Genomic DNA, 27,363 nt, shown 5'->3' with positions numbered 1-27,363 from the left:
AGCTGTCCAATTTACTGACAAAAAAAAAAAACTCTTAAGATAGTTTAAACCTGAATTTAATTTTTATAAAGTCATACCAAACTAAACAGTAAACACAGAAGCGCCGCTTCAATAATTAACTTATAACCAGGACAAAAACAAAATAAGAAAATATTATGAAGATAGCAAATCCAAGGCCCACTCTATTGGATTTCATGAGTGGTATAGTTCAGAACAACACATCAAATTTGAAGCCCATATATCATTGAACTTCTTAGCAATATTGGCCTTAATTCCATTCATGGTCAACCCTCATTCATGGTGGAAAAGGAACAATTTGGGGACTTAATTAATTGACCGATAATAAAGATTGATTTCCTTTTGAAATAAGCAAAACGAGACCAGTTCAACGACAAACCTTCAGTTAAAGGTCTATGATAGTAATAATTATTCATTTATTTATTTATTTTTAAAATAATAGTAACATTTTACTTACAAAATTTATGATATAATTCCCTCTTCCTTATTTATCAGCATAATTAAGTAGCACAAATTTCATACATTTTTACGAATCATAAAAAAATTAGGCTGATTCTTTCTTGAAACCTTAATTAAGAACATCAAAACACTAAATTGACAAAATTTGGAAAGAAATACAAATGCATTAGTGTCTTTTTGTTAGTAAAGCTAAAATTCTTCTATCCAAAGTCAAAGTCAAAATTAAAAAAAAGGATAAAAGTACAGTTAAAAAAGTTAAAAATTTTATATGTATTCTAAAGATATATTTTAAAAATACTATAAAAATGATTTTATTAAAAATGATTTTTATACTTTCAATACATAAATTCATTCATTTTTTTTAAAATTATTATTATGTTAAAAAATATCTTTAAAATACAAAATAACTAAGTTGATAGCTTGAGTTGCCTATGAGAAGAAACGAAAAGTTACCTTAGAACAAAATAATATTAGAATTATATTTCACATTATATTCTTAAGGTACAAGTAGTTAAAGATTCTTAAAAACAAATACATGGAAATACAATGTTTTTCCTTCCTAGAAGCCAGAAAAGTCTGCAACTTCATAGCAGATAAAAAAAAAAAAAGCAACTCTATATTATTTTAATTTCTTAATTTTTATTCACTACTTCTCAGAATTATGAATAGTCAAAATCATTCCTTCTAAAAACTTAAACTAAGGAAAAAATTGTGGGTTACCGAATGTGAAGTTGTTATGACCGTCCAAATCAAATTGGTCAAAGGAAAAGTCTAATCCAACGGTTGGTGAGTTTGAATTTGAAGCAGAGATCATATCATTGATCTGATTCCCAGAAGACATTGAGAATTGGCTTATCCCAGAAGTAGCAGGGGACATATAGGAAGGAAAATTATTATCACCAAGCATAGGTTGAGGTTGTGGTGGTGGTGTTTGTGATGAGAAAACATGGTTTGAATTACTAGGGAAGTTGAAGGAAGAACAGTTATCCAGATTCTCTGTTTGGACCCTCAACCCTGCCCTGAGGTTCAAGAGTAATTCATTCATCATAGGTGGTTGTTGGTCAAGGCTTTGCAGAACATTATTATTTGGGTTCCTTGGACTAGTTGTGGGTGCAGGAAGTGAAGCACTGTTGGATGATGATGAAGCCATGGTGCATGTGTGTGATCCTCGGTATGTGATTTCGAACATGTTGGGGTCTTCATCGGATCTTTGCACTTGCTTTGTTGCCAAGCATCCTTGAACATTTCTGTGTGTGCACCTATAGTACCCTCTGCATACACGTATGTATGTACACAAACTTTATAAAATATTTAATTCTAAATTTACTAAGATTATAAAATAGAATATAAAAAATGTTACGTGTATGCAAAAAATTCGCTACTAAATCAGTCCTGAAGTATTTATGTATAAATATACGTGGAGTTTAATTTACTTTGATTGGTGGTATATATACCTTGGATAGGTGGCTCCAAGAATGTCTTTCTGGCCGTATTTTCTCCAACTGTATCCATCGTCAAGAGGCCCTTCCACTCCCATTCCCGGACCAACTCGAATCTGTTTTGTCCATCTTGGCAAACTCTTCCTGGAAAACTAACTTGCATCATGTTATTCACGCATGCCACGTGTAATTTGTTAAACTTATATAAGTGTGTAATAACCTGATAGATTAAATGCTACTGTTAGTATAATTTGTGTACCTTTTTTTGGAAGCATTGGGATCGTGATCCCTTAAATCTCTATCGGAGTCTTCGCTGCGGGGGCTGCCGGTGCTCAAAGGTGGAGACTCTTGGGACATTCTGATTGCAGGTGAGATTGAGGGGTCCACGGCGGCGGGTGGCGGTGTCCATCTGAGGATGTGGAGGGCGTTTTCAAAAGCAGAGATAATGTTTTGGATCAACAAGTCACGGGTTTCATGGGGAGTGGAAGCCACGTGAAGATGGATTTGGAGCTGTCTCGCCAGTTCCAAACCTTGTACTAGCTCCTCTCTCAACTTCTTCGTTTCTCCCAATCCCATCATCATCATCTTCTCCATTATTATTATGCCACAGAATAAATGGCTCTTCGTTTTTAAGTAACAACAATGAGCATGGAGATGATATATGTATATACGAGAAAAATAAAGTGTGGGAAAACAGAGAAAATAGGTAATGGAAAGGAAGAAAGTTTGACCAAGAGAAAAGAAAGAAAAAGAGACGAGTGAGAGAGATTTTCTTTGCTCGGACTAGTCTTTGGTCATAGAATGGCACAAGGATATGACCACTTCTACGCACATATTAACACCCTTATTTTATTTCTCGTTGACCCCTCATATCATATATGATTCATTTCTTTTTCTTGCATCAAATCATTACTCTTATCTTAAGCCTCCGATCCGCAGTTAAAACTTAAAAAACAATAAATAAATAAACAACTTACTAGAGTGTATTATATTGTAGTTGTGGAAATTTAAAAATATGAAGAAAAGAAAGTCAAAGTTTATGCACCGAGGAGACTAGGAATCTTCAAACAATGTTCCGCGTCGTTACTAGGAGAGTCTAGGGCTACTACTGTGCTACTCTCGCTGCTTGCATTTTACGTTTCGAACCCAACCAGCTTCTCATGCCACGTCATCCTGCCACGTCTACACCCGTCACTCTTACCTTCCATAATTAGGTTTTTTTTTTCTTGCTATTTTTGGTAAGACACCAATAAAAAAACTAACTACAAATAAATCAATTCAAAAATATTAAATATATATTAAAAATTAATTATTAAATTAATTATTATGTATTTATGTGAAAATAAAGATAATAACTAAATTTTTAAAGAGAATATGCATTATGTACATTTATTTTTATAATATTCTTTTTATTCTAAAACAAACAATCTTCATCACTTTTTTCCCAACTTTCTTCTTACTTAGCATTATCCTTTCTTATTACTTAGGAATCTAGATACTTAACTTTCCATTCCTAATAATATACCTCTGTCTAAAGAAAATTCTCAATTATTAGTTTATTACATTTCAATTTATATTTAATATTTTTTAATTTTTAGCATCTCCACAATCCAACATAATTAACAATGATTCTTCTATATACCTATTTTTAAGGGTAAAAAACAGATATATGCCAAGAAGAAAACTATATTACGCAAATCAGCCAAATGAGATTCTCATTCATCAATCAACCAAAGCAAACTTTAATGTAATTCGAATCAACAAAATTCGAATTATACTTCTACATAATTCGAATTGATATAGCTCGAATTATTCCCAACTCATATGCCAAAGTAGTTCGAATCAAGATGCATCGAATTATAGAAGCATAATTCGAATTATGTCAATTCGAATTACTAACATCACGTGATGCTGGAGGAAGTTCGAATCATGTTGATTCGAATTACTCCCTTTTGGTAACAAAGGCTAATTCAAAATGTCTTGATTCGAATTACATATATATAGTGCGAATGAAGATGATTCGAATTACTGTGAAGAAGAGCTGTATATATATGATGTGAACGTGAGTTGTTCTCATTAGAGGGGTCAGATGGCTAGTAAGGATAGTTTTCTAGTGTTGGTTCACCACAGAGGATCGATTAAGAGAAAAACTCGGTCCGGTGTGAAGTTCACCGATAAGGATCCTCTCTGTATTATCGTGAGGCCTACGACGAGCTATGATGACATTGTTAGCTCTGTACTGTTGAAACTTAGTCTGAAAGGTGTGAAAAGGGTTAAGAAGTTTTTCTATCGCATTCCAACCACGGTGCTCCAAGATACCGTGAAGTATGATTGTTTCACAATCGGAAGTGATGAGGACTTGCAGGTCATGTTTCATTGTCGCCGGCAGTTTCCCGAGGTGAGGACACCAGAGCTGTTGGCAAAGTTGGTTGATGTGGTATCCAGCTCGGGGGATTCGAACCGGAATACCAACACTTTAGCCACGGTGGCCGGTTCTAGCTCGAGACCCGTCGTTGCTTCTTCCTCCGTCCCTGCGTACGAGCCACCCATCCAGCCTGTCGCCTCCCCTTCGTTCGCTGTTGATCTCAGCGGCAATGTTGGCGACGAGGTTGGAACAGGGGAATATCTTCCGACCTCAGTACATTGTGCTGCACCGGCTGGTGTTGGAGACAGATTGTTTGATGATCCAGAGGACGATGATGTTGAGCCGGATATGATTGCTGATGACAGTGGTGATGATATCGGAGCGAGTGACCCGAGAGGGGCTGCAGGTGGTTCTAGCTCTGGCACACAGCAGTACCCTCCACATTTTTCATCATTGGACCTGGATGCCATGAGGCAGGAGGGGGATCTTGGGCAGCCTGCTGGATTTGGCGCTAGAGATGCAGAAGGGTCTGCTGGTATGACAGAGTTCCAGGTTGGTCAACAATTTCAGGATAAAGATGAGGCCCTGTTGAGTGTGAAGACTTACAGCATCCGCCGAGGGGTACAGTACAAGGTAGTTGAGTCTGACTATTGCCGGTATGTGGGCAAGTGTTCTGAGTTTAGGAATGGGTGCACATGGTTGATTCAGTTGGTGCACATGGTTCTGATGCCACTCAACCACCGTAAAATATATCAGTGACGTCACACACCGCCATAACATCGTATGACGAGGCTCCAAGACCTCCGGATGGACAACCTGAAGGACGTCAGGTGTGCTATAGGGCATCCATATAAACAGAAAAAAGCAAATCAAATCCATTAGACAAAATCGTTATACCATATAAACTGAAAAAAACACTAACTATACATAGGTGGTTAGCGTACTCACATCCCTAGCCTGTAACATGTCGATCCTCAGTCGAGCCATCTGCACCCGCGGTCTCTTCTCGCTAACCCCAGGATTGTAACCTGACCACCTGCATAGGATTCCAACATGGTTGCGCATTCATGAATGATTCGAAAAAGCATAAAATTGCATGCGAAACTAAAAATAAATAAAATAAAGATGAATAGTAGACTACGATAGTGGTACCTCGAGGCTAGGGGCCAGCTGAACGCATCATACCCAGCAGGCCTAAAACCAGGAAACCGCCAAAAGATCCAGGACTGAAGTAACTGTAACGGCCCAGCTAACTTCACGACATGTCTGTTGGCCACTCGGCACATGCACCGGTACAACCATGCTAGTGCCGCCGACCCCCAGCTGTAGCCACCCATCTCCTCAAGCCTAGCCACGAACGGTAGCCATCTGATGTGAATACGATTGCCGGACTTGTCGGCAAACAGCTGGGTGCCCAACAACATCATGATATAGGCACGGGCAAAGCACCTCACCGTCTCCTCATCGGCCCCCTCGGGGCACTCTCCAAAAGTCTCCTGGAACCAGGTGCAGTTCACTGCGAACTTTTGAATTTGGTTCGCGAGAGGTAACACACCGAGCAACTCCTAGAACCACTGCCAAGCTGGCCTGCCACCCTGTATGTATACGTGGAAGTCTGTCAGGCAACCACTGACGTAACGTCCGTCCACTGGCAACCCCAACTGGTACTCGACGTCCTGAAGTGTGATCGTACACTCTCCGAACGGCATGTGGAATGTGTGCGTCTCCGGATGCCACCTCTCCACGAAGGCACTCACAAGGGGCTCGTCCAATCGGAACCATCTATCGTTCAGTCTCACAAGATGGTATAATCCGGCCATCTGCAAGTACGGAACATACCTCTCATCGGGTCGCATCCCCTGCTGCCGCCGCATGCTCGATATGCAACGCCGGGGCTGCGCATTACATGGACCGCATAATTAGAACGATTTACAATACCACTAAGAGATACAATTCACGACGTAAACAAGTAACAGATACCACATGCAATAGCAGATATAGTCAACCACTACCAAAATTGCATACAAAAACCGCAAACATAGACCGCTTCTAAAAACCACATGCAAAAGCAAATTGTAGTAAACTACGAGCAAAACCGCATACTAAAACCGCATCCAAAAAATCACTAAGATAAACCACATGCAAATCTACTTACGAAAACCACATGCAAAACCACTCAATTAACCACCTCCAATACCACCATCCTAAACCGCTAACATAAACCGCTAAAATAAACCAACATCAAAATTGCAAAAAAAAAAAAAACACTAGAATAAACCGCATGCAATACCACTAACCCAAACCACTAACATAAACCGCCAATAAAACCGCATGCAAAATAGCTAACATAAACTACTTGCAATACCGCTTGCATAAACCACTAACATAAACCAATATTATAAACCACTATCAAAAACCACTAACCTCGTCGTTGATCACCCCGGCGATATGAGCAACTCCATCCAGTCGATACAGCCTTCCCGGATCGTCCCCCATCGCCTGAGTATGCCGCTCTAGTCTTTCTCGGACCGATTCTGGGTCGTTTTCTCTGGGATTTGGTGGGGTATGAGAATGAAAAACTGATTCGAATGACCTTGGTTCGAACTCCTTATATAAGCCACCCCCTTGTAATTCGAATCAACTCGTTTCGAATTACCATTTGTTTCGAAAAGTGAGTAATTCAAATCAATTTGATTCAAACTTCCTCCTACTCACGTGTTCCTACTAATTCGAATTGACACAATTCGAATTATGCTTTTATAAATCGTTCCAAGTTGATTCGAATTACTTGTAGGCAATGGTTTGGAATAATTCGAGCTGTATTGATTCGAATTATTAAGGAATGTAATTCGAATAAAGTTGTTTCGAATTACATTATATTTTGCTTTGGCTGATTCTTGCATCATATTCTTGTTTGGCTTATATGCGTAATATACTTCTCTCCTTGGCTTAAATGCGTTTTTTATCCTATTTTTAATGATGAGAATTAAGATTGAATATATGGTGAACAAACAGTATAAAAATAGGACATAGTTAAAAAAAATATTAGGTGAATAAATTATCTTTGTAATTAAATTTAACTAAATTTTTTTCTTTTTTTTTAACTAAAATTTTTTAGGAAAAAAAATAAATAGGTCACTGACTTTTATCCTACGGATATTTTTATCTTTGATCATTTAAAAATACTTTTAAATCTCTCACCTCTTTAAAAGTTGGACATATTAGTCTCTTCGTTCAAATGGCTCCGCCAGACCAAACGAAAAAGTCTAACGTGACTCCCGTTTTAATGACCTGGTGTTACAGGTGCACAAGTGGCATATAAGTGAAAGAATGGTTTTTAAGAGTTAATACTCAAAATGGCCCTGTAATTTGACTTTCGACTCAATTTAGTCCTTAAACTTTCAATTGACTCAAATTGTACCCTAAAATTTTGATTCATACCTCAATTTAGCCCTTCCGACATTTTCCGTCACCAGAAAACTGACTTGGCAATTTTAAATGACAGGTGGTACTATAACAATTAGATAACATGGCCAAATTTTTTAAGGTATCAATTTAACCCCGCACAATTTGAACATAAAACCTAGCACAGCCCCAATTTCCTCAAATCATAGTAGTCTCACCAATCTTGAAGTATGATGCTGGGTTGTTCAAAGTGGCATCCCATGATAATTCTGATTGATGAATTAGTGCAGATTCCCCTTCAAGCTACATGCATGCACACATACCAAAAAAAAGGTTAAACAAAGTACTTCCGCTTTTGGTTGCTTTAATAAGACAACGAAATAAGATTGTCAAAAATATACAATTATAATAGTAATTTCACATACCTTTACGGCTTTTTCTGTAGTGCAACTTGCATAGACAAGTCCACTTTACCTTTGTTGGCTTTTTCAGAATACTTTTATTGACATTCCTTGCATTACTTTGCTATTGGCTCGGTTTTTTAATTTCCAATGGAACTTCGTTATCACTGGATTGGAAGGTTGCCCCTTTAGGCGGAATAGGCCGCACCAAATCCAAACTATCCAATTCACTCTATGGCTTCCTTTCCTTAGAACCTTCAAATGGAACTTCTTCCACCTCAACGTGTTTCCCCTTCTTATAATACGATTTCTCAATATCAAGAAAAGTAGCATCAGGATTAGCTTTCTTTCCCACTATTTGAAACAACAAGTACCACAATGAATATAATTCATCAATAAGCATATACACAGAGTAAAATCAATGAATATAATTCTCTATACAAATCATTTTTTTTACCTAGTCACCATGCAAATGAGCTCTGCTAGAACTACTTAAGCCTTGGCTGCTGCTCCAACTTTTGGAGAGACTACTACGACTTGGGAAAATTGGGGCTGCGCTAGGTTTTATGTTCAAATTGTGAGGGGTTAAATTAATGTCTTAAAAAATTTGGCCACATCATCTAACCGTTACAATTCCACGTATCATTTAAAATTACCATGTCAGCTTTTCGATGACGGAAAACATCGGAAGGGCCAAATTGAGGTACGAGTCAAAATTTTAGGGTACAATTTGAGTCAATTGAAAGTTTAAGGGCTAAATTACGTCGAAGGTCAAATTTCAGGAGCCATTTTGAATATTAACTCGGTTTTTAAAATTGGACAAATAAGTTTATCTCCCTCAAAATTACATCATTTCGAGTGACAACCCTAATCATTAAATTGATTGCATTTGTTCGTGTACGCTGGTGGTGAGGAGTTCTAGCTATATCAATAATGGCCACCAATGGAGCATCATCAACCTCAAGAAGAAGCGTAAATAAAGTAAGACAAGAAAATTCAGCTTCAAACTCAGTTTCATGTGTTGTGCATGCTGGAGACCTAAACGACGGCGTTATCCCGAGGTGTTTCTGTGGAGTTTGTGCAATAATATTTGTCGAGAACCATTAGCAACCCTAACAGAATCTTTTTGGGTTGCGCATTCTATAAGGTAAGTTAAAAAATTTGTTTTGGTTTGATTTGAAATGGTTTTTTATAGTAAATAATTTTGGAGATTTTGACAGGGAAAGCAACCGCATTGTAAATTTTTTGTTTGGGTCAATGAGCATCTTGCTAGAATTGGAAGCAATGATTGTATCTCTGATAAAAGGCATTTGGGTGAAAAAGATGTTGAAGTTGTTGAAAAAGAAGAGAAACTAGATGTCTGGATCATAGGATGGCTGTTTTGGAGGAGAAGATTATTGCTTTAGAGAAGAAGAAAAATCCATTAGCTTAGTGTATTAGGATAATTGTATGTGTTGTTTGTGTTGTTTTTTATGTATGTAATGCTTGAGAAATGAATAATAAAAATCAGAAAAAAAAAATGGGTTGTTCTAGATTTTTGTTGTGTATTGAAACATGCCATTTAGACTATTTATGTATCCTGTAATCTAAATGCAATTCAAACTATAATATCAGTATGCTATTCAAATTATGTTGTCAATATCTAAAGAAACATTGAAACATTAAAAAAATAAACTTAAAAATTGCATACATAAACTTCAAAAGTTGATGTTCAATAACATAAACAAGTTGTCATATGCAGAATATCCTAAACTTCACAAATGAAAGCTTCTCAAAAAGAACAAGTTTCTTAAAGTGCATAATTTTATGAAGCTTAACATCACAAAAGTAAGTCTCAAACACATAACATAGATCTTAATATGCAAATATGTAGAAATAAGTCTACTAAAATGCACATTCTAAGTTTTCAAAAAAGTTATTACAAGGCATAATGGGATGTCCAAAATCACATAATTCTTCACTTTTTTGGATTGATGGAGGATAGATTAAGGATAAATTTAAATAATCTTGTTGTGGTAGTACTGGTTGCTTCCAATATCTTTTTGGTAGCTGCTGCACTTGATCTTGGGATGACTTGAAGTTGAGGTGGATGTGGGCCAACTATAGGTTGATGTGGGTGTGAAGCACCTTGAACTTAAGACTATGGTGGTCACAGTTAAGTTAGAGGTGGGAGTGGACTGGAGCAAAGTGGAATTGGTGGTTTGAATATCTTTTACTTGGGCCTCATCTTTGATGAATTAGGTTGAACTTTTTGGTGGATTATGGATAGAACTTTGATTGAAGGTTTAAATGTAGTTCTTCTAGTTACAAGACTTAACCTGACTTAGTGTGCCACTGGAGCTGTTGTTGCAGGTCTTAGTGTTGCTGCCACAGAGATTGAAGGACTTGTGGTCACAACACTTAAGACTTGGTTGAAAAATTCAGAAAATAGCAAATATAGAGACTAGAATTGCGAAAAGTGCATAGAACAGTGACCGAAAGCACAAAAGAAATGCACAGAATGGTAAAAAAAAAAGTTACATGCGAAGCACCAAATAAGAAATGCACATTAGCAAGTTGATCGAAAAAGAAAAAGAGACATAGAACCCTTACTAGAAATTTGTTTGCTAAAATTCGAAACGCATTTGGAAAAGTGTTCTGGAAACACTTGTAGGAAGCTAGTATCTCACTTCTGAAATGGCAAAATAGAAAAGGAAGAAGAAAAAAAGTAAAAGGAGGAGAATTTCTTGGAGAGAGAGAAAAAGAAATTTTTTTGGATAAGTAAAATTAAAGTAAAGATTATTAAATTAGAAATTAATATAACTTTGATTGATGGCGAGAGAAGTCATAAATGGCTCGACGGTTCGTAAAATGAGAGGAATTATAACCGTGCCAAGAGAGCCAAAGAAAATTGTTCAGTTTTCTTATGAACTCCTCAGAATTTCAATTAAAAGACATTTTCCAAGTCCAACTTTACAAACTCAGGTACTCTCGACGAAGTCATCAAAGTCAAGAGTTTGAATTGGAAGCACTGTTCTAGACAAATAATGACATAATGAAATAATGAGAATCCAATGTTATGATATAACATCAGATACGACGCAACGACTATGCAATTAAGTCATGAAATCGCCAAAACATGATATTAAGAGCACGACATAAAGGCAGTCAATGTGAAAAAAACGACAATTTCATAAAACAATAATAAAGAGAAAGAGAATTCAACAGGTAAACTCACAAGTCATACTATTAAAATATATTACTAACTTAAATATTGAAGTGTCTTGTAAATTACCTCTCCATCTGATTTTGCATTCACTGAAATTAAGGTTTTCAACCTTTAAATTCTCCGGTTCGTGATCTCCACTCCTAGTACAAACAGAAGTTTAATTAATTCTTGGCTAGCTATTTGCTTAGCTCTATTGTCTAGCTAGCTAGTATTATTTGTTACACAAGATTCTGCACAATAGTATGAATCTGAAACATAATCCAAGTCTTAATCACCTTATTAAATTGCTCCATTGTCTCACCTTATTCGGATGACTACATTGGTCAAACACTCAAACGTGAAGCTTCTGACGAATGATCTTTGCCGTATAATTAATATGAAAAAATAAGGTTAAATTTTTCTAAAATAAAAAAGAAAAATTGATAAGGTGAAAATCACTTTCATAATTATATTATTAGATGAAGCATATTATGCCATGCAAGACTAGTCACTTTTCCCTTGCACAGTTGCACTCAATCCCCTATTACTTAATCAGCTGATTATTATTTATTTATCTTAAGGAGTCTAAATGTGTTTTTTTTTTTTTTTTTCTGACTAAGGAGTCTAAATGTTTGAATAAAAATGAAAGTTATTTCTAGAAATTAATTAAGTAAAATCATAAACGTGACTTTAGCTTATAAGTACTCGTGGTCAAATTTTATAATATAGTATACTAGTATATATAGCAGTACATATTAATGCATTAAGTACGTAACACCGTCCATCCCCTTTGAACGATTCAAATTAAAGGAACCAATCTGAATTAGACTCCTACCGAAAAGAATAATCTAGAAATAGACCAAGTCAGATTTGTTTATAATTGGCAACAATGTCCCAGGAGTGGAAACACAACCCCCTGTCCATGAAAAAAGGAACTAAAACCGCATATAAGTATCAGTTGCATGCATGAACATTTTTTCTTTTTCTTTTTTTCACAATCTTAAGAAGTCTTGTGTATAAATTAAATGTGTGGACAGTGTGGTACGTAGGAACTGCGAGGAAGCAACCTAGAAAAACAAAAGGTTTTTTTTTTTGTTTTGGTCATGGAAAAACAAAAGGTTTGGTAAGCCGCAAATTATACGGGCCGTAAAATACAGGGTTTAGATTGTTGTGGGCCTTCTAGACCCAACGACCCTCCTTTGCATGTAGGGGCGTGTGGAATGTGCAATAGTTACTGACTAATTTGCACGCAAGCCTGTATCATGCGCTCAAAACCAGGTCAAACCCTCCATGGGGGTTATTTCTGTTATTTCATAAACTTGGCATCCCTGGCCGCCAAGTTGTTACATGTGTCATGTGTGGATTGGAAAAAAAAAATCAATCATTACCACTTTGTCAGGACAGATGGCAGTACATTTGGGAGATTTGCTTCTGAAAAGAATGTAGACCATTGGAAGTTTGTAACATGAGTTTAGCTTGGAGGAATAACAAACTAGAAGTTGATCTTAGGATTTTGAAAATATGGATTAGTATTTTGAGTATGTTTATTTGTTTGCCGGTATCTATGAGTGTTGTGTATGGCCTAAGTGTGACTAAATGGTGATTGATGATTGGTTACTTATGTAATTTCCAAAAAAAAAAATGTAGAATGAAATTTTGTCAATGTATTCTGTGTTGTTAATTTGTCTTTTCACAAAAAAATAAATATAAAATCAGACTATTAATATGGTATATTGTCGGAATGGTAAAACATATCGAATCCATCGGGCCAATCCGCCGAACTCGCTATAAAACACGGGTCGGACTAGGATTTGGAACCCGCCAAATAAAAAAAATTTCGTCAAACCCGCACTGCTAAATTTGTGGGTTTTGGCAGTCAAGCCAAAGACTTTTCTTTTATTTTATTTTTTTATTAAATAAAAAAGTAATTACTGCTACAAAATTAATAATTATATAATTTTTAAATATTTTTTCATTTTTTATTTTTATTCTTCTTTTAGTTATTAACTTTATTTATTTTATTTCACAATTTCGTATATATGTTCAAATTATATGACTTATTTTTTAAAATAAAGAGGTTCTATTGACAAATATTATTTTGAACAATTTTATTGAAGTTAAAAATAAAAAAAATTATAATTTGACTATTTTTTATTTATATTTGATTTTTTAATTATTATTTTTTATTAATTTTAATAAATTTTATTTAAAAAAAAAAAGTCAAGCGGGCTAACCCACTGACCCACCAATCCACTATAAAACGGGAGATAAACTAGCATTTTAAACTCGTTTTAGTTGACGAGCGGGCCGGTCCGCCCCGTTGAGCCTATACAGGACGGGACGGATTGGGACGGACCGGCCCGCTTTGCCACCCCTGGTATATTGCATTTCTTCATCCCTTCCATTTGTAAAAACAAACTTAAATAGCAAGAATAACATTGATAAACTGAAATATACAATTTGCATCTGTAAATATTAAGTCATTACATTTAGTAACAATTGACTAACCATATGTCACCAAACATGATGTTTAAAATAAGCATAATCACATGATAATATAAAGACTACAATCATTTTCTAAAAAAGAAATCATCCATCAATTCTTCTTTTTTGGAGGTTTGAATCTTGGAGTAAGAACAAATGCCATGAATTCTGCCAACTTTAAAGGTACCTAAACTTGCTCTTTGCATTGGGTTAACACTTTTTGGAGTTGGAGTGACTTTGCTCTTAGGGGGCAACTTGTGTTGTCTTGCTGCTGGAGTGACCTATATTTTCATAATTACAGGTTCAGTTTATTATAATGCAAAAGCTATGAATAATAATTGTTGAAAAAAAAAAAAACAATAAACTTGTTCAACAATTTTTGGTTGAAAATAAGTTCGTTGAATGAGGTCAATCTTTGAAGTTTGTGGGGAAGCAACATCTTTTATAAAGGTCATTTTGAGTTTTTACTCTAGTTTCTCTTTTCTTTTGGCTCAAATAAGTTATCAACCAAGTTTTGAATTTGGATGTGGTTGTTTAGAGATAAACAAATTGCCACTGTGTTAAGACCTCGATCACAAAGTCATTTTAGTCTGAGGTCATAGATAAATGTTCTTATTGGATCAACATGTCCATATTGACAGAGAAATATTCGACTTATCATATTTTTCTTGAAAGAAAATAGGTAGAGTCAACATTCTTCAATCAATATTGTAGTTGATATTTATTATTTAGAATTAAATATAAACAAAATAAAACTAAAAATAAGTAAGACATTTATAAGTTATAACTTAACTAAAATATTTAAAAATAAAATAAAGTAAAACTAATTTGAAATATAAAATTTAATACTAAAAATTTATAATTTAAAATTTAGAATTTAAAGTTTTTTTTCCCCTTAAAAATCTTATTTTTGTAGATTTATCCATTAATGCTAATAAAGACACTTGTTAATACTCAATTCTTTTTATGTCTTTTCCTCTATTTTAAAATGCAATCAAACCTTGCTTTTATATATATATATATATATATATCGGGTAACCAAGTTCGCATAAGTTCAAATAGAGTCACGCACATTAATGACGAGCATCCTTCGTTACTTTGCGCTCATTATAAAAAAACGTTACTTCTTTCTCAACACGAAATCGTTCATTCTCTTCGAATCTTTCTCAAAATCACTCAAACTTCAGTCACGTTCTCTGCGAAAACCACTACTGGAGAAGAGTCGCGAGAAGGTTTGGCAAAGAACAACCAAAAACAAACGAAAACAGCAACAGAGATTCGCCTTCCTCCTCCTCCTCATTCTCCTCCTTCTTTTTCGCGTTTCTTCTTCTTCACGTGTTTTCTTCTTATCTTCATTCTTTTGTTGTTATTGCTGCTGATTTTTTTTGTCTTTTCCTCTTTCTCTCCATGGTGAAGAAGCAGTAGAAGGTGAGGAGGAAGAGTTTTAAATTGTGCAGAACAGAAATGAAACGAAATGGCCAACTCCACTTAACCAAACATCATTCATGTGTTAAATAAAACGTCATAAACATTTAATCATCAAGAAAAATATTTCTACATGCACAAGGACTCAATTGAACACACTAACAATTAAGTAAAAAATGAGCAACTCCACTGAACCGAGCAACATTCATGTGCGGTATAAAACGTTATAAACATTTAATCATCAAGAATAGTATTTTTCCATGCAAAAGAAGTCAACTGAACACATAACAATCAGGTGAACCGAAATGACCAACACCATTGAACGGAACACCAATCATGTGCTGAATAAAACGTGATAAATATTCAATTAGTAAGAAAAATATTTCTGCATGCACAAGGACTCAACTGAATACATTAACAATCAAGTGAATAAAAAATGAGCAACTCCACTTAACTGAGCAAAATGTTGGTGTTGTTGGTGATGATTATAACGAAAGAAGAAGGAGAAGAAGAAGAACCTACATGCGCGAATTTGAAAGAAGAAGGATGAGGAGGAAGAGGAGGAGAAATACTATTTTTATTGATTGAAAGTTGATCACCATTTATTCACCACATGAACATTGTTCGGTTCGGTAGTCTTTGTGATTTCGATTCACCAAATGAATGTTGTTCGGTTCGGTGGCCTTCTTTTACTTTGTTCAGTGTTTAAGATTATTGTGATAGCATGCAGCAATTATTTCTTAGCTGTCTCAACGTAATAACCTCGTTCAACTGATTTGAAGTTGAATCATTCATTGTTTCTATTCAGAAGTGTAGATCGAAGAAGAAAACGAAGAAGAAAAAGAACGACGGAGCTTATTACGTTGAATTCAATGCAGATCAATAATGAAAAATGTGAGCAGAGAAGAAAAATGGGAACAGAAGAGGACAACGAATTTTATTAGATTGAAGAAGAAGAAGGAGATTTACGTTATATGAAGTGCGTGTATAACAAACGCGTAAAGAAGTTAAGAAGACGCGTCTGATTGAAGTTACTTGGATAATTTAAATAAAAAAATTACATAAATGTAGAACTTTTATATATATATATATGTGTAATCCTTTTTTCCTTTCAATAATGCTGCGTGTCGAACCATTCAACCTTTATGGGTTGGATATTGAAAGTTCAAGCAATTGTTGCTGTGAGTTACCAAAGATTTGCAAATCACCAACATCTATGGCTTGTGAAAGATCTTGAATAATTAATAAACTATCTTCACTTACAATCCTAAGTATATATAATAATTATATTCCTTAATAACTAGATCTCCTTGATTTATTAGATTATATAGAATAACAAAAGTACTTTTTCTTTTAAAGATTTAAATATCAAATTTTTTTATAAAAAAAAAAAATAAAATTATAGCTCTCATTCAATTTATTACATCAAAATTTTTAAAGTTTTTCTCTGTTGAGTACCTTAGAGTGCTTTTAAAATATTTATTTTTTTTTAAAAATTATATATTAAATTAGCATACAAATTCTTCAATTTGATTCATAATATACATGACATATAATTATTTTGATATTAAAAATATAAATGAATTTAATTTTTCAATTAGACATATTAATATTCATTAATTACTTTAATATTTTAAAATTTTATTATATTATTTAAAAAATAATTAATCTTTTTATAATTTATATAATATAACAATAACTAACACATTTTCTCGGATGGGAGATGCATGAGATCAAATTTTAGCAACACATTTCTTTATCTTTCTCAGTCTACTTTATTTTTCCAAAATTATGACCTCCATTGAAAAACATACACTCTTAATTTCTAATTCATTTATATACGCATATAGAGAAAATAAACTCAATATTATTTTGTCACAAACTTAAATATAATAAAATATTTATTCATTTTTACATCTTATAATGCGTAATTGCATTATATAAATTTTTTAAAATAATTCTAATACATTTATAATAACAAAAATCAAATTTAATATTTTTAAATAATAAAAATAATTTTGTTCTGATACAAATTTTTAATCATTAAATTATATTTTTTATATGATATAATATAAATATGTATATATAAAAATGAAGTTTAACGGATAAAAATCCTAATAAAACACAGTATAACACATTATCATGGTTATTAACATGCTACGTATTCAAGATAGAACCTCAAACGAAAGTTTTCAGTTTCAAAGCTAAGAACCAACCACGTGCCAAACAATGTCATCCACATTTATTTCGAGAAATATCTGATCTCCCACTCTAAAAACGCCACGTTGGCACTTCTTCATCTGCCAGCAGATTCATCTGTGGCTCTTGATTTTTGGAGAAGAAAAAGTTGTGGACGTAATAATTCTCGTATTTTGCAGTTCTTTTATAATACAGAGTCATCGACAACCACAGGTTCTTCTCTCTCACATTCTCAGGTTCTCAAAGTTCTAAGTGATCCTCTCTAGTTTAGAAAATCTGCCTTGGATTTGATTCTGCTACTTCCTGCACATCAAAGGTATACTACTGCTGTTACACACTTGATCATTAATTTATATCATTTTTTTTAGTTTTTAGGTACGTTTGATTAACAATAGTGATAGAAATGACTATATTTTCTTTCAAAAATTAGTAAGACATTAAGATTATTTTGACGGCAAGAAATCTGGTTAGTTCATAAAGTATTATCTCAATTTACTTGGCTAAAAACACTGATATCTTTCATTTTGTACAACCATTTATAGTTGTTAATCGTATTATTTGATAAGGGTTTCAGATTATAAGCTGCCCGAATGATCGCTAAAAGCTGCAGAATTACTGCTAAAAGACTTCTAAACAAATATTCTAGATTTTAAAAATGTATATTCTTTACTATATTTTTTCTTTGAATGAATAAAATACAATTCATATAAATGTACTCAGTACTCAAAAGGTAAGAAGAACAAAAAAAATCTAAATGAGCCTACGGAAGATTTACTAGTAATCTACAAAATTTTATCTTGTAGTGAATACCATAAAAGATCTTTGAAAAATGATTCGTAGACAAAAATACATATTCTTTTCTGTAATTTTTTGAATGAACAGATTAATTTATATAAATGCACTCACTACAGAAGATAAAAAGAAAATGAAAATCTAAAAGAGTTAGATGAATATTTTTTAATATATAAAAAATCTATTATGTGATAAATAATTAAAATTGTTTTGCTTCTAGAAGGTTGTAAGCCCGCAGTATTACTATGTGTTTTTGAGTGAGAAATAGTATGTAATATGTGATGATTCTGGTTTTTTTAATCAATTTTTAGTCTTTTGGTTTGCTTAATAACTTCTCTGTTTATTGTTCTTGTTAAATTAATAATAAAAGTACATTGATGATTAATTAAGAGATTCTTATGTTCTTTCCTTTAAAATTCATAGTAGTGCATTTTGCTCTGATGTTGTTGCAGAATTTGGCCGTTGAAAATTTGTCATTTTCTTTTACAAAGCTTTTGTAACGTGGTGGTGGTATATATGGGAGTTGTGACTGTTTCTAGCTCAGCTGCCAGGACACCACTAGGATTAAATACAAAGTTTAGCACTCATGGATCTGCCCTAAAGAGGCCTTTAGTCATAGCATTTAAAGGAGATAAGCACAATGATTCGGCACTGATTGCAACCAAAGAGAAAGTTCCTATCCACGTTGAAATGGAGAAAAGTAATAATAAGAAACGGATGGGAAAGATTAACAAATCGCCTAAGCGAGGGAGAACTATCTCCATAGAGGAATCTGCTATGTTGGACGTGGACTACAATGAGGCTGCTGCCATACTTGAAAACATATACAAACTTAGCTCTGCATCCGAAACTCACAATGCAGTATATATAGATACTAAGACCAAGAGAGTGTTGCGTCGGGAGAAGAAGATTGCTGATAAAGAAGGAGAGGTAAACAATAATGATAGGACCAGAGTGATTAGAAATAGAAACACCAAGACAAAACGATTAAGTCTTGATAAGAGGATTGCTTTGAAAAACAACATTCCCACTCCAAAGAAAAGAATTGTTAAGGATAACAGTGAGAAGATTGAGGAACTTGTTAGGGAATATTCAGGGTCGACGGATCTTGTTAGTTTGGACTGGAAGAAAATGAAAATACCTCCAGTTCTTCCTTCTTCAGAGCATACTTGGTTGTTCAAGTTGATGCAACCTATGAAGGTAATTAAGTAGTTTAGTCAACAAAGTTTTTGTCTTCTTTTTCTTAGATGAATATACATTAAAAAAGCATTGTTGTTATTTTCAGGCACTTCTTCAAGTGAAAGAGGATTTGCAGAAGGAGCTAGGTAGAGAACCTACAGAGGCTGAACTAGCTGACGCTACAAATATGAACGTTTCTCAAGTAAAGAAAACTATAGAAGTAGGCCGAGCTGCAAGAAACAAGCTGATCAAGGTAATTTAAGTTTTTTTTCTTTTGTTCAAATCTTTTGCAGCATGGTTTAATAGTATGATTTGGATATTAAGAATCTTGGTTGAATCTATTGCAGCACAACCTCCGGCTTGTGTTATTTGTGATCAACAAATATTTTTGGGATTTTGGCAATAGCCCACGGTTTCAGGATCTGTGTCAGGCAGGAGTTAAAGGACTCATTACAGCAATTGATCGCTTCGAGCCGAACAGAAGATTCCGGCTATCCACCTACGGATTGTTTTGGATAAGACATTCCATCATTCGTTCAATGACCCTCTCAAGTTTTACACGTGTTCCCTTTGGACTTGAATCAGTATGTTACCTAGATCATTTTTCATTAGCAATAATGTAGATTAAACTTGTGATTCTTGAATTTCTACTTTATCAACTTGTGATTGCGTAAACTCTGATGACTGTTCTTGAGCAGGTTAGGGCAGAGATTCAAAGAGCTAAACTGGAGTTGACGTTTGAGCTTCAGAGGCAGCCAACAGATGAAGAAATAATGGAGAGAGCTCAAATTTCCCCAGAACGATACCATGATGTAATGAAGGCATCAAAATCCATTCTTTCCCTAAACGCGCGGCATTCAACCACACAAGAGGAGTTTATAAATGGGATTACTGATGATGATGGTGTCAACGGTGATAATAGAAGGCAACATGCTCTACTAAGGCTTGCTCTTGATGATGTGGTATGTGCTAACAACTTAAACTCTTCCAACTTTTTAATTGTTTTCTGAGTTAGTTAACACGCCTCACATCTCTTAACGAATAAAGCAAGGAGTTAGTCATTTTTAAATTAAAATAATAAGAATTGATTAGTTTGTGAAAATAATTTTTTTTTAAAAATAATTTTCATTTTCAATTTTTTGTATTTTAAAAAATACTGTTGGTTTGCGAAAAGAAGATTTATTTCTAAGTATCTAAAATAATAAAAATATGTTTGGTTAGTTTATTTTTAAAATATATTTTCAATAACTTAAAATCATAAAACTATATTTTTATTAAATTACGATTTTAGTTATTTAATTTTTTATTAAATTAACAATTAATTTTTATACAGTATCAATATAAAATAAATTACTATTTTATTATACTGTTTTAGAAAAATTTGTCACAAAAAAAATACTATTTTAAAAGAATTTAGTATCTCTTATGTATAGTTTGGCTTTATATTTTCTACGGTACTATATAACAATAAAAAACATCAATTAAAAAAAATCGAAACTAAGATTAGTTTTACACCAAACGAATTAATTAATTAATATCAAAATTTATTAATGTGAACAATTTTTTAACAAATAATTTATTAATAAAGTAATGAATAAATAAACATTAAAGTTAAAAAATTTTAAACAAAAAAGCCAATTTTATTGTCAATATTTTTAAGTTTTTATGTATTCTTTTTAATTATGGATACTTTTATAATTGATTGTCGATTTAAAAAATTATTTTTATAATAAATTATTCTTTTAAACGAAAAAATGAAGGTCAAAAATAAAAAAATTTAATAAATACATATTAATTTGGAGAGTACGTACTCAATATTAAATAAAATAAAAAACTCAATAAATACATATTTTAATTTTAATTAGAGTTCTATTTTTTTTAATTATCTTGTCTATATACTCAAAGATACAAAAATTAAGTCTAAAATAAAAAATCAAAAGAGTCAAATGAAATAAAAAAGTAAAAAAATTTCACCTTTTCAAGAGATTTATGTATAAATTGGAGGTAAATAATGGATATCCTAACAGAAAAACGTATAGAAAAAGAAGAGAAGAAGACGAAAAAGAATACTGGTTGAATGTAGGATGAAAAAACAATATATAAAAACTGAGTAGGAAATATTCGAACCTTTGTACCAAAACAAAAAACACTGTATTTTGACTTAAAAACATCTTCAAAAGTTAAAACCGGAAAGACTGAAAACATAAAAATAGCGTTTTTAACTTTTGTTCTGTTTTTTTTTTAAATGTTTTTGTTGAAAATATTTTTAAAATATTTAATCAATCATATTTTTATGTCTTTTTTTATTTTTATCAAAAATAAAAATACTTAAACCAATCAGCTCCTACGATAAAAGTTATAAATTCAATAATGATTAATTTCTTATTTTATTGCTTTATCAATTTCTTTATCAATTTCTTTGTTTTAGATAATCTAAATTTCTCTAGATAATATATAAATTTAAAACAATCTCTACTTTTTTTTAGTTAATTTTTAGAGATTAATTCTTGTATTATCACTAACATTCAACCGTGCTGCCATTATAATCAAAAGTCATTAATTTCCACACGCTATTATACCATCTAAGTGCATAACAGTTCTTATTAGTTTAGTTATAGTGACCATTATTATTTGTTAAAATTAATGTTTTTTAAATTTTAAAAATATTATAAACTTAAAAAAAAAATATGACCTTAATTTTAGTGATACTTTTTTAGTATTATCAAAATTGTATAACCACTGTAGTTACTATAATGATAGACTCCGTCTAATAATACATGTAAATCAATAACATGATATTTCAATTGTCATCGTTAACGGTAGCTTCTTTTCAATGTGTATAGCTTGATTCCCTGAAGCCAAAGGAGAGCTTGGTGATAAGACAGAGATTTGGACTGGATGGCAAGGGAGATAGAACATTGGGGGAAATAGCTGGGAACTTGAACATTTCTAGGGAAATGGTAAGAAAGCATGAAGTCAAGGCTCTCATGAAGCTCAAGCACCCAGCTCGATTGGATTATCTTCGTCGTTACGTTGTATAAAATCCATTAATAATGTATTATTATTATTATTATTGTTACTATGTATATGCCTCTCGCTTCCCTTATACAAATTAAATATTTGTTATGTCACATTAGCCATACAGTAGTTTGATATGTTAATCAATTTGTGTCACCGGTCCACACAAAATCATAATTAATCGTATATTCGTCATGTAATTTGTATACCATAGACTTTGAAATTGCATATAAGGTACATAACGACAGATACATGTTACATGTAATGTGTCTCTTCTCTTCCTATGAAGATTTTTTTTTTCTTATTTTTGATTACACACTATTTGGGGAGGGGGGAAAGGGTTGATTCTATTAATGAACCTGGGTGTGTGGTTACTCACAGGCAATTGGATTGTCTTTGTGCGATGGCTTTGATAACCTTTTTGACGAAATTATAATTAGTAACATTCCAAGTTATAATACAACATATGCAATGGATTCTTCTCCCTATAAATATTGTAAACCAATTTTTAATTAGGTAACATAAGCCAAATTTTCTTTTCTTAATTATAAATTTTTTTAAAATTTATAATTTAAAATTTAAAGTCTATAATTTAAGGTTGAGGCTTTAAAATTTAAAATAAAAAATAATTAGCTGATATAATATTGGCTTTCTAGTTAAACCCTTCTTTCCTCTCTTGGTTGCTTCACTTGCATTAAACATGCAAAATAGTATGTCGAAAATATTATAATATAAAAAATTAATCATTAAATTATTTATCATATTATTTTATCGATTTTTAACAAATTAATAGTAGTTCCATATCTAATAGTTTAGAAGCGAAACCTACTCCTCTATGAGTATCAATTTTCTAAAGTACATCAAAGAACTTTTTTGATGAAACAAAATAAAAGGAAATCTGAAAGATAAACAAAATAAACTTTAAAAATAAATTGACTGGAATCGAAAGAAATTGTATTGAATTTAAATAAAGCAGTAAATTACTTTCGACAATATCAAAAGACTTTGAATTCGAAAACAAAAATGCTGAATCTTAAAAGAGAACAAAAAGAATAAATGTTGCTTGAAAGGTAAATTTGCACGAAAAATAAAAGTTACAAGAAATGTAAATGTAATTTAAAAATGATGGAAGGAACCCTACAGAAAAATGATTCGAATGCAGACTCAGAAAATTTCTGGGATGTGAGTGTGCTTGAATGTTTTTCTGAAGTAAAGTTCCAACCTTTGTTCCTTCGATCTTTCCTTTATTTATAGAAGTTTTCGTCCAATTAGATTCAAATGTAACTTCCACATGCGTCAATCCTTGAATAACTGTTCCCGCTCTTTCTGTATAACCTGTGTAACTGCTAAAGTACACTCCAAAGAATTTTATTCTTCGACTGAGCACCTCAACTAACTCATCGATTAAGTGCGTCGATTGGTTCTTATTTCTCGTTCCTTGACAAAAACCCTTCTCGATGCAAACTTTATTCTTTGAAATACAAACCCATTAAATTTCGAATATAATATTTCTCAAAATTCACTATTTTCGATCAACAAATTGCCCCTTAGGATTAATGTGTTTTTCGATATCACTTTAAAATAAAACACTTAATCCTATCTGCTCTAACTTTACCACTATAATCAATTATTTTGTTATAAATGAAATTTATTAATTTTCATTTATTTGTGCCCACTCCGGCACGTTCTCCCGCTACTGGCCGTTTCTCTTCCATCTACTTCACCTTATCAAAGAAGTTTCTTAATTTCAAATTCTGAAAATACGAAATATGAAACGGCAACGTATTTTCTTCATTTTTACTTAATAAAATTTTCACCGTTACACAACATTAACTTTCTGTCTCCTAACTTTCACCTTTCTTTTTAAACACTTTCCACCATTTCTGAACCTTCCTACACAAACTTTTCCCTCCATAAACAAGTCAGTCATCAAAACTCCCTTCACGTACTCATTCATAGCTTCTTTTTCTGCTCCAAAAATCTTATCTGCCCAAGACAAAGACAAAGTCCCTATAACCGAAATCTTTAAACAACCTGATTTGCAGGTTCTGAATCAATTCAATGATATTATCATTGAAGATCCTAGGAATCTACCTAAAGACAAAAGGATTCTTATCCCTTTCACTGCCGATGAAGAAACTTGTTGTTTCATCGGTCCTTTACAAATCCTGGAACATACTAAAAAGAATGCCTAGCTTTTTTTCAGTGTCGAAGAGGAAGAATTACTCATAAAGCAAGACCTTTTCATTGCCCCATTCATCAATCACAAAAAATCCTTCAAAAACAACCCAAAAATTATCCCCCGAAGAGTTGATTTCTTTGCTTAGTATCAACGACTTGAACCATCAAAAGGTACCGCTTGGGGGCACAAGGTATCTACGACCTTCTTCGCCTCTCTCATTTCACACCTACTACACACCATTGGATGATTGGGGCTGTACTGAGTTTTTGAAACAAAACCACCGACAACTTTCATCTTCCTTGCGGAATGGTGGGGCCCACACTATTCGATGTTACCACCATTACTGGCCTTCCAATAAACTATCCTGAGACAATATTCCATACAAAACCAACTTGATCCTATCAGATAGTTCAGAAAAACTCCTATAGTGATTTCATCAATTATCACATGGGTCACAAAAACGATCCTGTGACTGATGAAGAAAGTGTTGCTTTCTTGTACTACTGGCTGAATGCAATTACCTTCTGCTTGAAGAGTGTTCAGATGCAGAAATGTTCCTCTCATTGGCTGCCTTATTTCATGAAGGTCACAAATTTAACATGGCGAAATTTATTTTGGGAAATTTGTATGATGAATTAGAGCACTTAGTTGACTACCTTCGAAACAAATCCTCAATCAATGTGTAACGACCCGGCTTCTAGCATGTCATGACCAAATGCTAACTGCCAGGCGCTACTTCACGGCGTTCCTTAGAGACTCTAGACCTTATATATATATATATATATATGAGCCTATAGCGCTAGTTGAGATCGCGTGTTAGATATATAGATATAACGAAATAGGTAACAGATAAATAGATAGTATATACATAAAGCACAGAAAACATAGCAATATCATACATATATGTCCGAAGGCTCATTTAGTACATCATAATTCATATCAGGTTACGTCGTTGCTTATTCATGAAAATATTTACAGACTTCATATTTAAACTAACAGGCCTCGACTCACAAGAGTCACTCTAGTCTGGGACCCGCTCTAACTTATTTATATAGGTAGTTACAAAAGTACCTAGCCCTCTAAAAGTCTATACAAAGCGAGGGCAAAGACCACTACTACTACTACTACTACTACTACTACTGCTGCTGCTGCTGTTGCTGCTGCTGCTGCTGCTCATCGCTCCCTGACATGGAAGTGCAATGTGGAAGTAAGAGAAGTCGCTCTGACCCTCCAGTAATGCTACTGCTGCTTGGTAGTCCCAAGGTTGGAAACTCAAAGAAGATTTTACCGGTTTGCATTTGCGAAACGGGAAAGTAAGGGGTGAGAACCTAAGGTTCCCAGCAGGGTACTACACAGGAAAACCTAAGGGGTTCTGCAGCCTAAGTCTAAGACTTTGCGCAGTAGGTCGGTAAGTCACACAAACAAGTACAAGCGTAAATATATAGCAGAATAGTAAACAAACACAAAGTACAGGAAGTAGAGATAAATCACAATCACAGATAAATGCAGCAACCAAGTATGATGCATGCCTGGTCCTATACATGCCTGAGATCATGCGTCCGTTGGCTACCCGCAGCCCGACGTTATCCGGTCCAAGTCCGGATATGGCTACTCCACTGGGTCGGTCGCGCACCGGTGCCCGTAATGCAATCTCGGAACTAATAAAGAATTGTCCAAAAATATAAGGTGCTCCCAATGAGTAGCAGTCCATATCGTGGGCGTCCCCACGTTCATATAGTCTCTGGCCAGGCGGGATGGAAGTCCACTCTGCCAGGTACTTCTCAGCACCTTGGGGTTTACAGTTTCTTCTTCCGCAGCACATCTCAACAGAATTTCTTTCTAAGGGACTTCTCCTCCCTTCTTTTATAAAAACTTGTGCCCGGATCTTTCTTAAAATGTCTCAGCCTTGTCACATTTTACCATTTTGCTCTTTTTATTTAACTTTTCTTTTACAGTTTTCATTATGTCTTTAATGATGCTTTCACCCCTAATGTTATTATTTTACCATTTTATCTTCATATTTTTCCTAATGTACCGTTTATCTTTGATTAAGTTAATTATTCATTTTTAATTTGACTTTATGCCTGAAATTACTAATATGTCCCTAAGTTCTCTAGTTTTTACTGTTTAACCTTATTTAGCATCAAATTTTACCGGATTAATCGTATTAGTTGCCTATGATTAAAATTATTCCTAATAATTTTATTAAATGTCAATTTTCATCCTAAGGGACCTAAATCCAAATTTATCCTCTATTAATTTATTTACTTATTCTAGTTACTGCTTTTTACCGTTTTACTTCTAACTTTTACTAAAGCTTTTATTTAGACCCGAAAATTTTTTATAATTATAATTTTGACTCAAATAATTTATATAATTATTATTTTATCCCTAATGACACTAAATTCAGAATTTTACTTATTTTTTATTTAAATTATATTTTTAACTCTCTTTTTACCCAAAAATAACTATAACACCCTTTTTACCTTTTTTCCTTTGTTCCATAGGATTAAAATTATTTTTGTAACTACTTTTTAATGCTTTTATATCATAATTTTCGTGCTCTTAGTGACTAAAATTTCAGAGGTGCAGTTTTTATATTTTTCTTCACTTTTTTTGACGTTTAAAGCTTGAAACTTAAACCCCAAGCGCTTCTATATTTCTGGCTGTTTTCACACAAAATCTAGAGGCAATATAACAGTATTTTACACATATTTATCAAGCCAAAAATAGTGGTAACTCACAAAATTTCCAGAAATTCAAAACAAGCACAAATTCACCACAAAGTGGCTCATTTAAGCACCGAAAAT

General features: G+C 33.3%; 2 protein-coding genes across 2 annotated transcripts; one reads left to right on the top strand and one right to left on the bottom strand.

Moving 5' to 3' along the window:
• Nucleotides 1-931: 931 nt before the first annotated feature.
• Nucleotides 932-2,615, bottom strand: LOC107608264 (putative WRKY transcription factor 53). Its single transcript, XM_016310106.3, has 3 exons — nucleotides 2,176-2,615; nucleotides 1,932-2,060; nucleotides 932-1,748 (listed from the first exon to the last, which is right to left on the bottom strand). The coding sequence occupies exons 1-3, from the start codon at nucleotides 2,508-2,510 to the stop codon at nucleotides 1,175-1,177; spliced, it is 1,038 nt and encodes a 345-aa protein (XP_016165592.1). The 5' UTR covers nucleotides 2,511-2,615; the 3' UTR covers nucleotides 932-1,174.
• A 14,942-nt stretch (nucleotides 2,616-17,557) lies between these two features.
• Nucleotides 17,558-22,636, top strand: SIGE (sigma factor E). Its single transcript, XM_016307897.3, has 6 exons — nucleotides 17,558-17,698; nucleotides 18,627-19,374; nucleotides 19,460-19,606; nucleotides 19,701-19,937; nucleotides 20,052-20,315; nucleotides 22,197-22,636. Exons 2-6 carry the CDS (start codon nucleotides 18,691-18,693, stop codon nucleotides 22,392-22,394), a joined length of 1,530 nt encoding a protein of 509 aa, XP_016163383.1. The 5' UTR covers nucleotides 17,558-17,698; nucleotides 18,627-18,690; the 3' UTR covers nucleotides 22,395-22,636.
• Nucleotides 22,637-27,363: the final 4,727 nt, after the last annotated feature.

Source organism: Arachis ipaensis, chromosome B7 (genome assembly GCF_059453495.1).
Source record: "Arachis ipaensis isolate K30076 ecotype BB chromosome B7, ASM5945349v1, whole genome shotgun sequence".
NCBI classification, from domain to species: domain Eukaryota; kingdom Viridiplantae; phylum Streptophyta; class Magnoliopsida; order Fabales; family Fabaceae; genus Arachis; species Arachis ipaensis.
This window is presented reverse-complemented; position numbering and strand designations above follow the sequence as displayed.